At 36.5% G+C, this 15,841-nt stretch overlaps 1 protein-coding gene across 1 annotated transcript in view; it reads left to right on the top strand.

The window, feature by feature from the left end:
- Positions 1 to 15,841, top strand: part of KLHL8 (kelch like family member 8) — a 48,674-nt gene that overhangs the window by 17,197 nt on the left and 15,636 nt on the right. The window contains exons 2-4 of the mRNA XM_070393158.1: positions 3,899 to 4,262; positions 11,794 to 12,342; positions 13,372 to 13,558. Of these exons, the coding sequence (XP_070249259.1) occupies positions 4,050 to 4,262; positions 11,794 to 12,342; positions 13,372 to 13,558 (949 nt within the window). The 5' untranslated portion in view covers positions 3,899 to 4,049. The remainder of the gene's footprint in view (positions 1 to 3,898; positions 4,263 to 11,793; positions 12,343 to 13,371; positions 13,559 to 15,841) is intronic.

Genomic DNA, 15,841 nt, shown 5'->3' on the forward strand with positions numbered 1-15,841 from the left:
CCTCCCTTCTGCTTTGGGTTTAGTTTGTTCTTTTTCTAGTTCCTTAAGTTGTAAAGTTTGGTTATTGATTTGAAATTTTTAAAAAATGTGTTTGTAGCTATAAATTTCCTCCTTACCACTCACTGCTTTCATTGAGCCCCATAAGTTTTGGTATGTTTTATTTTAGTTTTAATGCATCTCTAAGTATTTTCTAATTTTTCTTTTCATTTCTTCTTTGATCCATTGTTTAAAATTGTGTTAATTTCCACAGTTTTGTGAATTTTCCATTTTTTGTTGTTGTTATTATTGGTAAATAACTGCATGTCAAATTGGTAGAAGATACTTGGTCTGTTATCTTTTTAAGTCTATTTTGACTTAAATTTGTGGTCTAACATATTGTCTATACTGGAAAATGTCTGTGTGCACTTGAGAAGAATATGTATTTTGTTTTCGGATAGAGTGTTCTGGGCATGTCTGTTAGAGTAGTTGGTTTATTGTGTTAAGTCCTCTGTTTCCATACTTACCTTCTATTTGTTGTTCTATCCATTATTGTGACTGGGGGATTGAAATCTCCATCTGTTATTGTAGAACTGTTCCTTTCTCCCTTCAATTCTTTTCATGATCTTCATTATATGTGTAAATATTTATTGTTATATCTTTTTGCTGTATTGAATCTTTTATTAATGTATAATATCCTCTGTCTCTTATGACATTTTAAAATTTAAGGTCTTATTTTGTCTGATCGTGGTATAGCCATTTCTGCTCTCTTTTGGTTACTATTTGCATGAAATATTTTTCTCATCCTTTGCATTTCAACCTGTTTGTGTCTGGATCTCGAGTGAATCTCTTATAGATAGCATATACTTGAATCATGTGTTTTTATTCATTTTGCCAATCCAGTTATGCTTAAATTAATTTTTTCTTTAATCATGTAGAGAAAAAAATGCAGTTGCAAAGTGTTGTTACAATACTAATTTTTGTTACTTATGTATTTACTTTTATTGAGATATGTATTTCTCCATATGGCTTTGAGTTACTGTCTAGTGTTCTTTCATTTCACCTTGAAGGACCCCGTGAGTGTTTCTTGCAGGCCAGATCTAGTGGTCATGAACTCCTTCAGCTTTTGTTTATTTGGGATTTCTTAATTTCTTCCTCACTTTTGAAGAACAGTTTTGCTGGATATAGGATTCTTGGTTGACGGATTTTGTCTTTTAATACTTTAAACATGCTTGCCCACTGTCTTCTGGCCTCCAAAGTTTCTAATCTGATCATCTTATTGAGGATCACTTGTGTGATGACTCACTTTTATTTTTTTTTAAATATATATTTTTATTAAATTTTTAGAGGGAGAGGAAGGGACAAGGATAGACAGAAACATTGATGAGAGAGAAACATTGATTGGCTGCCTCCTGCATGCCTCCTACTGGTGATCGAAACCAAAACCCAGGCATGTGCCCTGACCGGGAATCGAACCAGTGACCTCTTGGTTCATGGACTGATGCTCAACCCCTGAGCCACCAACCAGGAGATGATTCACTTTTATTGATTTCAAGATTCTTTCTTTATTATTGGCTTTTGAAAGATTGATTATAATGTATCTAGGTTTTGGGTCTCTTTGAGTTTAAGCTTCTTGGATGTTTAAATTCATGTCTTTCATCAAATTTAAGAAGTTTTCAGCCATTATTTCTTTATTCTCTCTTCCCCTTCTCTCTCTCTTATTCTTCTAGGACCCCAATGATATGTACATTGGTGTGTTTGATGGTGTCCCACAGATCCTTTAGGCTCTGTTCATGTTTCTTCCACCTTTTCTTTCTGTTTCTCACTTGATAGTTATCATTATTTTATCTTCAAGTTTGCCAATTCTTTTTTCTGCCTCCTCAAATCTGCCTTTGAATCCCTCTAGTGAATGTTTCATTTCAGTTATTGTACTTTTCAGTTCCAGGATTCGTTTTTTGTTCCTTTTTAGATTTTATGGTGTGTCCCCCCCCCCCCCCCCCCCCCGTTTTAATTGATAGTTCTGTTTTGTTCTTACAAATGACTTTCACCACATCTTCCTTTGGTTCTTCAAATATCAGTAAGATAGTGTCTTAAATTATTTGTCTAGAATAAATGTCATTAGTTCTTTTTCAGATACAGTTTCTTTTGATTTATTTTTCTCCCTTAAATGGGCCATACATATCTGTTTCTGTGTATGCCTTGTGTTTTGTTGTTGTTGTTGAATACTGAACATTTAAATCTAATAAAATAAGTCTGAAAATCAGATTCTTCCTTTTTTTTTTAAAGGTTTGCCAGTTTTTGTCATTTCTCTCTCTCTCTCTCTCTCTCTCTCTTATATGTTATCTATGCTGGAGATCACCCTGAGCTGTAACCTTCAGGTGCTCTCAGGTCTTTTTGAGCCTTTCCTGGGGTGTGTCTAATATTCCTTGTATATGCAGTTGTTTTTTAACGTCTTAGTCTTTCATGTCTTGCTCCCTAAAGGAGAAAAAGTATAAAATATAGGGGGGAAAGAACACCAGCCTTTCAAATCCGCTGGAAGTTACTCCAGCTGAGAGAGAAAGGCTTGCAATAGTAGAAGGAGTTGCAGCAAAAATGTCTGCCCACTCTTTGTCTGCATCTCTGTGAGCAGAAACAGCACTCAGCAATCAGAGCAGAGCCTCCTGATACTTGGAGGACAGGGTCCTTTTTGCCCACCACAGCTCCTGCAAATTGTGTGCAAGCTGCTGCTCCTGGAACACATGCACAGCTGCCTGCATGTGACGGAGGGTGTGGATGGAAAGCTGCTACTGTACTAAGAGCTGAAATTGACCAAAATTAACCGTGATTTACCATCCAAGTCTTCTCCGGGAAGTTGTAAGCCTTCAACACTTGAGTTCTAAAACAGTTACACCAGACAGATTCTGCCACTGCAATTGTTGTCTAGGTGGGAAGACAAATTCCTGATGCTTTCTATTTCACCTTCTTCCTAGAATTTTCAAATTAGATTTAAAATATATATATATATAGATATATATATATTTTTTTTATTGACTTCAGAGAGAGGAAGGGAGAGAGAGAAACATCAATGATGAGAGAGAATCATTGATCGGCTGCTTCCTGCACACCCCCTACTGGGGATTAAGCCCGAAATCCAGGCTTGTGCCCTTGACTGGAATCAAACCCGGGACCTTTTAGTCCACAGGCTGATGCTCTATCCACTGAGCCAAACCAGGTAGGGCTCAAATTAGATTTTAAAGGAGTTTTTTCACTGATATAAAATACAGTTGATACTTCAAAACATGGTTTTGATATATGTTGGTCCATTTATATACAGATTTTTATAGTCAGTCTTTTGTGTCTGTGGGTTTAATATCTGTGGATTCAATCAATCATGGGTCAAAAACAGTATTTTCTCACCTAACCGGCATGGCTCAGTGGTTGAGTGTCAACCTATGAACGAGGAGGGTCACCGTTCGATTCTTGGTCAGGGCACATGCCTGGGTTGCGGACTCGATCCCCAGTGGAGGGCATGCAGGAGACAGCCAATCAATAATTCTCTCTCATCTTTGATGTTTCTATCTCTCACTCCCTCTCCCTTCCTCTCTGAAGTCAATAAAAATATATCAAAACAACAACAACAAAACCCCAGTATTTTCTCATTCTCAACCACAGATTCCTAACCGTGCATTTCCAACTGTGAGTCGAAAATACTTTTGATGTGTGGATTTTTTATGAGGGTGGATTTGAATCTACCCTCTGCATTGTTCAAGGGTCACCTATATTTTCTGAGGTAATTTATGTGACAATTAGCTTAAGAGCTCCGAAGTTACTTGTTCTTTTTTTATTTATATAGTCTTTTTACATATATAATATTGGTAAACTAGAATTATTATTGATTTTTTTCTTTTGGTTTGTTTCTACGTGTGTTTTGTTTATTTTTCAGGGTCAGCAAATTGGACAATGGCAGTTGAGTGGGTTTTGAAAATGTCTGAAGTTTAGTGGGCCACATCTACCTTCCGCTTTTGCCCTACCACTTACAAAAGAATAAATGGGATGTTTGAGAAGACAGCTCTATTAAAAGAAGAGTGTTGCAAATGGCTTCAGATTCTATGAATACAAAATACCCTAGGAATCACTTTAGTAAGGGGAAAAGGCAGCAGCACCAGCAAACAAAGACTAGGTCTTCCATCAGTGATGGCGATGGCGACGACTCCTTTATCTTTGAAGCACAGGAAGCTTGGAAAGATTTTCATGGATCTCTTCTTCGGTTTTATGAAAATGGAGAACTCTGTGATGTCACACTAAAGGTCAGACTGTATTTTTTTCTTTTCTCTGTCACTTCAGAGTATTATGAAAAATGGGGGTTTCTATAACCATATCAGCAAATTTTTGGTGCTGTACTTATTGTTACAGTCAGAATGATTTTAGTCTCAATCCTTTTGATTGAAGGAGGAGGAACATAATGGAGGATAACTAAAGGGAGATTAGCAAAAGATCAAATTCTCGTACTAATTAAATGTCGATAGTCATTGTTCTTAACTTTTGAGAGTTCTGGAATTCTAAAATAACAAATAGTTACTAGTAGTAAAATCAACTTGCTATTGACCAGATAAGCTTTTAATTTGTGAATTTAAAAATTTAATGCATTCACTTACTCTTGATTTTGGTTTAGAAGTCAGGAATTCTTGGTTGTTTACTCAATTGCACTAGTGTTTTACTTATGTTCCTATCCTGGTAATTTAATCTCTACTTCAATACTATTTTTTGTTAAGTGAGATTGTTTATATACCAGATAGTGAAGTAGAGTCTATTTAGAGTTAGATGAAAAAGTCTTTAGTAAACTTTGTCTATGTTTTATAGAATCATATCAGTCTGCCTCAAAAGACAGTTTTAATAAAACTGGAAAAGTGATCAAGTAGTATGGAAGAGCCTGTGTTCTAATTGTTTTTCATTACTCACTTAAGGTACTTTCCTATTCTTATCTCTCAGTGTGGTGCTAAACTTTTTTTAGTGATTCATATCATTAAATGCATCCATACAGCATTTTCCACATAAGATTTGCCTCTTTGGGATCTCTTAGATTTTGCTCTCTGTTCCTGATCAGACAGATTCTTTGAGCTCATAGTTGTGGGGTTGAGGGCATACTTGGAAAATCAGATCGGAGACACTTAGCAAAAGTCTATAACTGAAAGCATAAACTTTTAGTTTCAGGCCCTGAATGTCCAGGATTATAGTGTTATACTGTGTATACATGATCTATATTTGCTTTACTTAAATTTTTAGCGTCCTTACATATTTCTAGGTTCTAAGGATTTGAGAAGAAAACCATTATGTAATTCTACTGCTCTGTGAAATCTAGCAATGCGTATATTTTAATGAAGGAACATTTTGTTCTATATGGTATATTATGCTTTAATTTCACATGATTGTTCTAATTTTCAACCTTAGAATGATATTCAGTGACCTACACTGGCTTTGGTAAAAATAAAAAGTGTAAAACAGATTATTTAAATTTAATGAATTACCAATTCACCATATTAATGTATGCATGGGAAATAAATAGAATATAACGATTTTTTAAAAAATTTTAATTAGTTTTTATTTTATTATTTTTTTACTGTGTAGCCATTTATATTTTTTAATTTTTAAATTAAATTTATTGGGATGACATTGGTTGATAGGATTATATAGGCTTCAAGTGTGTATCTCTGTGATATATGATCTATCTATACATTGCATCATGGGCCCACCACTCAAAGTTAAATCCTTCTTGACCTTGGAAATAAAACGCTTTTTGGCTACTCAAACTCATTAAAATTGGTGAATTATTGAAAAGAGTAGCTATTTGATTGAAAAGGTTCTATGAAATTACAAAAGATTAAACTGAAAAATTATCCTATATAATAAAAGGGTAATATGCAAATTGACCGAACAGCAGAACGACCGATTGCTATAATGCGCACTGAGCTGGCAGGCAGACGAGTGGTTAAGTGGATCAGGCAGGCAGGCAGAGAGGTTAGGGGTGATCAGTCAGGCAGACAGAGCTGTTAGGGGTGATTAGGTAGGCAGAATGACTAGGAGCGATCAGGCAGGCAGGCAGAGCGGATAGGAGTGATCAGGCAGGGATGTAGAGTGGTTAGGGGCCATCAGGCAGGCAGGCAAGTGGTTAGGAGCCAGCGGTCTCAGATTGCAAGAGGGATGTCCAACTGCCAGTTTAGACCCGATGGATTGGGCCTAAACTGGCAGTTGGACATCCCCCAAGGGGTCCTGGATTGCGAGAGTGTGCAGGCCGGGCTGAGGGACCCTCCCCACCCCCCAAACAAATTTCATGCACCGGGCCTCTAGTAGTTTATAAACACATATGAAAAGAATCTTTGCTATATAGGTGTTTTTTTCCCCCCTCCAGTCTTTGTTTCTTTCTGTTCCACTGTGTATCTTCTGCACTTTTATTTCAGTCTAGTTCTCAAACATTTACTGTTTAAGTGGCATAATTATAAACATTTCAACCTAATATGCTTTAGGATTTTTTTAATGATTTAAAAAATTTTGAGGTGTTTGTAAAAGATTTTTAATAATCTGTGTTAATGGAATTATATAATTAAAACTTAGAAATGAAGTGAACCTATGTAAAACAACTGTTTGCAAAAGAATAGTTCACAGGATAGCCAATTTTTTAATAAGCATTAAACATAGCTAAAATCAATTATCAACATATTGAATATTTAAAACATTTATTGCTTTTTAAATTTTTATGAAGGGGGTATTTTCAAGCACTGCTGTTGGATAAGTAAATTGGCTCATAGTTTTTTTGTGGACAATTTGACAGTCTGTATCAAGAGCTTTGAAAAGCTCACAGTTTTTGATTCATTCTGCTTTTCAGATTTTATCTCAAAGAAGTATTCTAAAATGCTGGACATCTAAATGGCTGATATCAGAATGGTTAAATTGTGTGTTGCATCCACTGTTTAACAGGGGCGGGGAACATCGGCTCGCGGGGCCATAAGGCCCGCAAAATCATTTGGTCTGGCCCTGCCAAGGCATTAGGGGTGAGATAATTAAATGTTTGACCAAATATAGCAGGCTAAGTTTTAAGTTGATAATTTTGTATGGCCCAAGAAGGATGTTATAAATATCTAAATGGCAAAAAAAAGGTTCTCCCCAACCCTGGTTTAAAATAGTGTATAGCCAATGAGAATGAAGCTTACAAAAGTTTTCAGAAACTTAGGAAACAAAGTTCATGACAACTGAGTTATGTTTCAAAATGCACAGAAAAAAAGTTGGAAGGAAAAATATACCAGAAGGTTAACAGTATTTGTTGACTTTTGAGTAAATTATATTGTACTAGAGGCCCGGTGCATGAAATTAATGCACAGGTAGGCTCCCCAGGCCTGGCTGGTGATCAGGGTCGATCTGCGGGGCCACTTGTGGGGCGATTGGGGGCCCCCACTCGCACCCACCTTGGCTGGCCTGGTGCTGCCTGCTTGCCCCTTACCACCACTACTGGTCAGGGCCTGCAGGCTGGGAGCAGCTCCTGCATTGAGCGTATGCCCCCTGGTGGTCAGTGCGCATCATAGCGACCAGTCATTCCACCGTTCGGTCGATTTGCATTAGGGTTTTATATAGATAGACTAGAGGCCCAGTGCACGAAATTCGTGTACTGGTAGGGTCCCTAGCGCTGCCAACTGCCAGCCAGTGCCTCCCTCCCTTCTCCCGGTCACCAGCTGCCACTCCCAGCTGGTGCCTCCCTACCTTCCCTCACCCAGCCCTGCCCCCTGGTGGAACTCCCAGACAAACTCTTAGTCGAGGGGACAATTTGCATGCTGCGCTTTTATTATATGGAATGGGGGAGGAGAGAGAAAAAATTAAAAAGTAATTGACTTCCTTATGTAAAATAGGTTCATTTTACAAGTCAGATTTGATAGTACTGGAATTTTTGATGTTCTTTGTTAATGTTGTTTTTATATAATTTTTTGTTGATTTTACCTCATAATTCAGCAAAAGATCATTTATGTTTTCAGAGTTCTACTTAGTTTTTCTGGTTGGACTTGCATATTGAATCAATAATTAAAATTAAGGATGCTTGACTCCCCCTGTTTTTCCCTGTGTTGTAAGTGAAGTGCTTGCCCAGCCGGTGTGCCTCAGTGGTTGAGCATCGACCCGTGAACCGAGAGGTCACAGGTTTGATTCCCAGTCAGGGCATATGTCTAGTTTGCAGGCTCGTTTCCCAGTGGGGGGTGTGAAGGAGGCAGCTGATTGATGTTTCTCTCTCTATATCCCTCTCCCTTCTTCTCTAAAAAAATCAATAAAAACATTTAAAAAAGAAGTGAAATGCTTTATCAATCTAAAAGCCTTTGTTTCATTGTTTTCTTATCCCTATTGGCTAATCTATGGAAAATTACTTGGTTTTGATTTTTTTTTTTAATAAGGGAACATTTTATTTTATTATTTTTCCCCAACAATTTCCTTTGTGAAATAGTTGCTGACCCCTAACTCTGCTTACTTTTTTTTTTTTTAATCCTCACACGATTTTTTTTCCTATTCATTTTCAGACAGAGTAGAAGGGAGGGAGAAAGCCTCCACACACCCTTGACTGGGGCTGGGATACAACCCACAACCAAGGAATGTGCCCTTGACTGGTAATTGAACCCTCCACCCTTTGGTCTGAGGGCCAACGCTCTAACCACTGAGCAACCAGCCAGTGCAGGGAACATTTTTTTAATGTTGATATTTTACGTATTTCACTAAACTATAAGCTTGGCATGTTTTTTCCCTGAGCATCTTGAATTATTTATATGTTCACTGATCTAATAAAAACAAATATAAATTAGAAATTTCACTAGTATCAAAGACACATAATGTAGTATTTACTTATATAATTTAAAATTGTATAGTAATGTCTATATTTTTTAGATTACGTATTTTTCACCTATACACTACTTTAAATATGTAGTGTATAGGCTTTGATTTCTTTTAATTCTAAATTTGTGATTAAATGTTTTTTTATGTACCAGAGAAGAAAAATATATAAACTTTCAAGAATATAATGAAAGTATATAGTGTCAAAGGAGAATTAATGAATAAAAAGATAAAATTTTTTATGTTCCTATTTCATACATATTACTCAAAGTTCTTTTTAAAGATAAGATGGGCATTTGTTCTAAGGGGTACATAGGGGTGTGATTTTATATGCGTGTGCATTAAACATCCATGTTTTTGTTTACTTGAGTCAAGAAGTTAAAATTAAAACAGAGAGACAGAACCTTATTATAAAAACATGAAAATAACTTATGGGCCATTGATTTGTACAGCTTGGGTGAGAAAGCAGTGTTAAAACACTTTATCTGGAAATCACAGAACTCTGTTTTATAGTATAGTACTATTATGTAAGAGAATGTTGGCAGGTTAATTGAGCAGAGATCATATGAGATTTACAGATATTTGCCTAAAAACCAAATATCAGTGGTGACATGTACAGATAATTTTTAAAAAGGGGATATTTTAAGGCTATTCTGAAAATGTTTGACATCAGATTTTAGATCTCATTTTAGGGTTGAAGTAAATTTGAAAACATGCCAAGCTTTCTGCTTTAGTGTAGGATTCAACTTGAGTTTCAATAGAATCTAAATCCCACTTGAATGAATTCTTTTAAAAAATTAAATATAGCATATGTGCCAGAAATGATCATCTGTTCATTGAAATATGTGTTATTCATTTTTCCTCTAAATCAGTGAAAAAAGTTGGGTGAGGAGCATTTATAAGCAAAACTCCTCAGACCTTTTTCTTTAGAATATCTTACTTAAAAATTAGTTCCCAAATAATGAGACACAACTATAAGTATATTATATTATCAGCTGCTACATGAAAATGGAAAAATTGCTTAAACACTACTATTCTATTACTTGTACTCATTGATTATTCAATATAAAGTGCTGGGAAATTTGGATAACTACTAGGTTAAAAAGAAGATATCTGTCTACTCAGTATCCAAAATTTCCAAATGGAAATAAAAGTTGTAGTGTAAAACAAAAAAAGTACTAGAAAAAAATGACTTGAAGTAAATGTTTATGGAATATTAGAATGATTCCCATTTCAAGCATAGTACCAAAGGCAGAAATCATAAAGAAAAGATTGATTTAATTATATAAAAAATATATGGGGGGAATAAAATTTACAAGCACACTGTAAAAGATGAAAGTTTAATTTTATATAAAACAAATGACTAGTCCTCTGAATGTATGAGTTCTCACAAATGAATAAGAAAAACATCATAGAAAAAAGTTTGTAGAAGAAATACAATTATCGTAGGTAGATAAAAAATGGACAATTTAGCAAAATGTATCCAAATTTTGCACCTATTCTTTGAAGCAGCATTTCTAGAATTTATCTGTAGGAAATAATAGGGAATATGGACAAAGATTCAATTACAACAGAGTTTATTACTATGTCATTTGCAATGGCAAACTATTGCAAGCAATCTAATCTTTAAATAATTAACATGAGATTTCAGAGTTTTTATTATTTTTATATAAAATTAATTTTATCATTACATTTTTTCATTATTTCAAAATAATTTAAACAGGAAGTAAAAAAACCTCAGATAAGTCATAGTAAATACTGCTAAATATTGATTTATTTACTCTGTGCTTCAATTTCTCACTGATAAATCATGGGTAATAATAGTATATAATCATAGGGCATTGGGACAACTAAGTGAGTTAATATATGAAAAGTACTTAAAATAGTGTCTGGCTTGATGACTATAGTTAATAATATTAGATATATGTATTTGAAAGTTGCTAAGGTCTTCAGACTTCTCATCATAAGGGAAGAAAGAATGTAATTATGTGACAATCATTTCATGATACATATATCAAATCATTATATTGTATATCTTAAACTTATACAGTGTTATATAGCATTGTTTACTCTGTATGCATTATATATACATAGATACATGTATAAAAAATAAGTGGCTAATTTGGAAGAAGAAAATTACCTGATTTTAAGAAATTGGCCTAGATTAAAAGTAAATAACCATGAGGAAAGGGAAAGGTCAATGGGGGGAAAAGGAGAGATATGTAAAACTTTCAACAATAAGGCTAATATGCTAAGTGTCCCTCCGCCTGTCCAACCGGTCACTATGACATGCACTGACCACCAGGGGGCGGACACTCAACACAGGAGCTGCTGAGCTGCAGTGACTTGGCAGCAGCGGTTCTTGGGTGACGCACCCCAAAACCAGAGAGGAGGGAGCCCAATTCCTCGCGGGGCTGTGTGATTCCACCTTCGGCCGTGGGTTATGTTGTTGCTGGGGCACTGTCTGCCCCGAATCTGGTTTACTGCACAATTGCGTTTGCGTTGTACACCCCATACGACAGCAGCTTTGCAGAGACCCCTCAGCGGATGTTGGAGAGCCAGTTTCAGCCTGATCCCCACAGGCCAGGCCAAGGGACCCCACCTGCCGGAGGGACCCTGCTCACTCCGTAGATGCCCTTTGAGTCACGGTGCCACCCCAGATGCGGTGGCCGGGGAGGGACTGCAGGATGTTGACTCTGGGGTGTGTCTAGCCCTTCTCGCCCAGTCCTGCCCCACCAGCCACCTAATAATAATTTCCTTTCAATGTGCATGAATCTGTGCACCTGGTCACTAGTTAAATAAAAAAAATAAATAAAATGCAAATTCAAAAAAAAAATAAAGTAAGTGACCAAAGCATTACATTGTTAAAACAAATGCACTAAATTTGTCTGGAGTGATTGTCCCCACTACAGCATATGGTTGATGCTGATCTAAAACTAGCTGTGTTATTAAACTGAGTCCCGTTTTGTTTGTTTGGAACAGGTTGGCTCAAAGTTAATCTCCTGTCACAAACTGGTATTGGCTTGCGTTATTCCCTACTTCAGAGCCATGTTTCTCTCTGAAATGGCTGAAGCCAAGCAGACAGTGATTGAGATTAGAGATTTTGATGGCGATGCAATAGAAGACCTGGTGAAGTTTGTCTATTCTTCACGGCTCACTCTGACTGTTGACAACGTCCAGCCTCTCTTATATGCAGCCTGCATTCTGCAGGTGGAACTGGTGGCTAGAGCTTGCTGTGAATACATGAAGTTACATTTTCATCCCTCCAATTGCTTGGCGGTAAGAGCCTTTGCGGAAAGTCACAATCGAATAGACTTGATGGACATGGCGGATCAGTATGCCTGCGAGCACTTTACTGAAGTAGTGGAGTGTGAAGACTTTGTAAGTGTGTCACCCCAGCATCTCCATAAGCTTTTGTCCTCCAGTGATCTAAATATTGAGAATGAAAAACAGGTCTATAATGCAGCCATCAAGTGGCTTCTTGCCAATCCTCAGCATCATTCCAAATGGTTGGATGAAACGCTTGCACAGGTAGGGACTGAAATAAGATTGTGTATAGAAATGAACGATTTGGAAGCAAATCAGCATGTTTCATTTGTCATGAAAGGTGTAAATTATCACTTGATGTAAAACAATGTGAAAATGGCTTTGACTCTTAACTTTTTTATTTATTATACTGTTTAATGGTAAATCTGAATTTGTTACATTTGATTTAGAAATATCATTCTCTGCATATAGATTTGTTCTGGAAAGAACTACAAGATATAACTTTCCATTTTCTTCCCTCACCACAGTTTTACTTTTTAAATCTCAGAAATGTATCTCTATTTTAGTCATTTATTTTTACTGTCAACAGGGGTTACTTAGGAAGATAAATAAATAGGCATTAGAATTACTTTGAAAATAAGTTTGTCAACAAAAAACAAACAAAAAGTTTCATTATCTTGCAGCTGTATCTTATTTTTGTGTACGTGTGCATGCTTTTAACTCAAAATTGTATTGCCTGGTTTGATAATGCCTTTACTCCACTGGAAAATCGATGCTTCTTTTAAGAGAGGAAAAGTGAGTGCCTCTCCATAAAGAGGGTATGCATTCTTGAGTTAGTATATAATCTTCTAAGGTAATTGATTTGAAGAAAACAAATCAATTTTCAGATCTGAATGTTTGTGTGTTTCAGAAATAGATCACATTTTCATGTTTCAGTCTTAGCTTTAAGGGGCAAAACAGCAAAGCACAGAGTTTTGTTTTGATTGTGCCTTTTCTTTAGCAGCAAGGGGCCTTCTAATCATGACAGTACCATTTTGGAAGAAATTTGAATGAATGTTATTTATTTAGTCTACTTAAAGCTGTACTTAAAAGGGGGTAATACATTTAGCATATAATCTGCTTTCATTAGCGCAGACCGGTCCTAGAAATTGCTTTAGAACTAGGTACGTTGTACTTTACGTCTTTATGACACAGTAAATGAGTTTTAAAAGGGTAATATGCTGCAGTGAAAGTGGAGGATGAGCTGTCCAGTTACAACTTAAATTTTATATCCATAACTGTTCGTGATCTTAGGTTCGTTTGCCGCTATTGCCGGTGGATTTCCTTATGGGTGTTGTGGCAAAAGAACAGATTGTCAAGCAAAATCTAAAATGTAGAGATTTATTGGATGAAGCAAGAAATTACCACCTTCACTTGAGTAGCAGAGCAGTACCTGACTTTGAATACTCTGTTCGGACTACACCAAGGAAGCATACTGCTGGTAATTAAATTAATCGTTTATCAACTCTGCTGGAAGGATCTTTGTTGTATTTGAGGGTTGGGTATGTATGCCCAGACTTGATTGTAAGATGATTAGTATCTGATTGCCTTAGAGCAGTGGTCGGCAAACTCATTAGTCAACAGAGCCAAATATCAACAGTACAACGATTGAAATTTCTTTTGAGAGCCAAATTTTTTAAACTTAAACTATATAGGTAGGTACATTGTTATTAACTTAATTAGGGTACTCCTAAGGCTTAGGAAGAGCCACACTCAAGGGGCCAAAGAGCCGCATGTGGCTCGCGAGCCGCAGTTTGCCGACCACTGTGTTATATGCCCAACATATGCTGAGTCCTCATATACACGATCCCTTACATGATTGCAAGAACTTAATGAAGCAGGTTTTAGTAAATGATTCAGTCCTCATTAGGAGATAGCTAGTGTTATCCCATTTTATGGATGAGGAAACTAAGAATCAGAGAGGCTAAAAGTATGCTCAAGGCCACATAAAGAAATAGCAGAGAAAGGATTTGCATCCTGATCTTTTTGCTTCATTCTTCGTTTTCTTCCACATCATATAGGTTAACTGTGAAGCTGAAATACTGATTTCCATTTAAAGAAAATCGTATCAATGATTGGGATTACATTCTGGCATTATAATTCCATCACTGCCATTAAATATCTATATTTTGGACAGATTTCTTTTTTTTTTTTTTGGTTAATCCTCACCTGAGGATATTTTTCCATTGATTTTTAGAGAGAGTGAAGGGGAAAGAGAGAAAGAGAGAGGGAGAGAGGAAGGGTGGAGAGGGAGAGAGAAAGAGAAACATTGATGTGAGAGAAATACATTGATTGGTTGCCTCCTGACGCACCCTTACCAGCACCGAGGTCGAACCTGCAACCCACATATGTGCCCTTCACTGGGAATCAAACCCTCAACCCTTGGGTGCCTGGGCCAACACTAACCACTGAGCACACCAGCCAGGGCTGGGCAGATTTCTTAATCTCTGAAGGCCTTGATTTATTTATAAACAATTTTGACTATGATTTTTAAAGCCAGTTCCAACTTTAAATTTCTACGACTTAAAATATTGAATTAGTTGGAAAAGAGTGCACGCAGTTCTGATCATGCATTTACATAATCATTCAGCAAACATTTATTCAGTGCCTACCACGTGCTGGATTCTAGGTTGAGCATTAGAAATGCTGAGAGTACTTGCAGTCTGATCTAGGGAAATAGACATGTAAATAAATAAATGTAAAGTATTACAAACACTTTGATACAATCGTAAGGCATAGTGGGAAGCACAAAGAAAAGAGTGGTTATTTTTACCTTTCGAGGATCAGAAAAGATTTTATAAAAAAGTAAACCTCAGACTTAGTTTTTAATAATACATAGATGTTTTTTCTGGGTGCCAGTTAGGGAAAGGGATATTCTGTTCATTTTACATTTATTGAATGCCTAGTATATGCCAGGCACAGTGCTAGTCCTTCTTAGTGCATAAATACTCAGCACACAGTCTTAACCTGGCTTCGATTCTGCTGACAAATGTCGGTATAATAGATCACTTCGAGGATGAGCACAACTACATGCCTGTTGCAGGAGCTTGAAGTTTTAAGAGAAAGAGAGGGAGAAGATCAGGCTAGGCACTGCATGCTGTTATGCTGTGCTAAGGCTTGATCTTGTAGGGAAGTTTCTCAGTGTGTGAAGGAAGTGGTGCCCTTGGACCAATAGCGTCAGCATTCACTTGGCAACTTGTTTGAAATACAATCTTGGACCTACCACAAACCTACTAAAACTCAGGGCCCCACAGTCAGTGTTTTATGCCTTTGGGGTGATTCTGGACCACACTGAAATTTCAGTTTCTTGTTAATTGTGGTAAATATGTAAGGATACCACATTTTATTGCACTTCGCTGACATTGCACTTTTTTTTTTTTCTTTTTGGCAAAGTAAAGGTGAGACCCGCTGCCAGAAAAAAAGATTATGACTTGCTGAAGGCTCAGATGATGGTTAGCATTTTTTAGCAATAAAGTATTTTTAAATTTAGTTGTGTACAGTTTTTAGACATAATGCTATTGCATACTTAATAGACTATATAGTATAGTGTAAACAACATTTAAATGTACTGGGAAACCAACAAAATTTGTGTGACTGGCTTTATTGTGATGCTGGCTTTATTGCAGAACTAGACATGCAGTATCTCGCAGGTATGCCTGCATAACATTAAAATTGCTATTTTTAAATGTACAGTTTAGTGGCATTGCTAACATTTGAAAGAAAC

Source organism: Myotis yumanensis, unplaced genomic scaffold (genome assembly GCF_028538775.1).
Source record: "Myotis yumanensis isolate MYYU_CA2020_CCGP unplaced genomic scaffold, mMyoYum1.0.hap1 SCAF_1, whole genome shotgun sequence".
Classification (NCBI taxonomy): Eukaryota; Metazoa; Chordata; class Mammalia; order Chiroptera; family Vespertilionidae; genus Myotis; species Myotis yumanensis.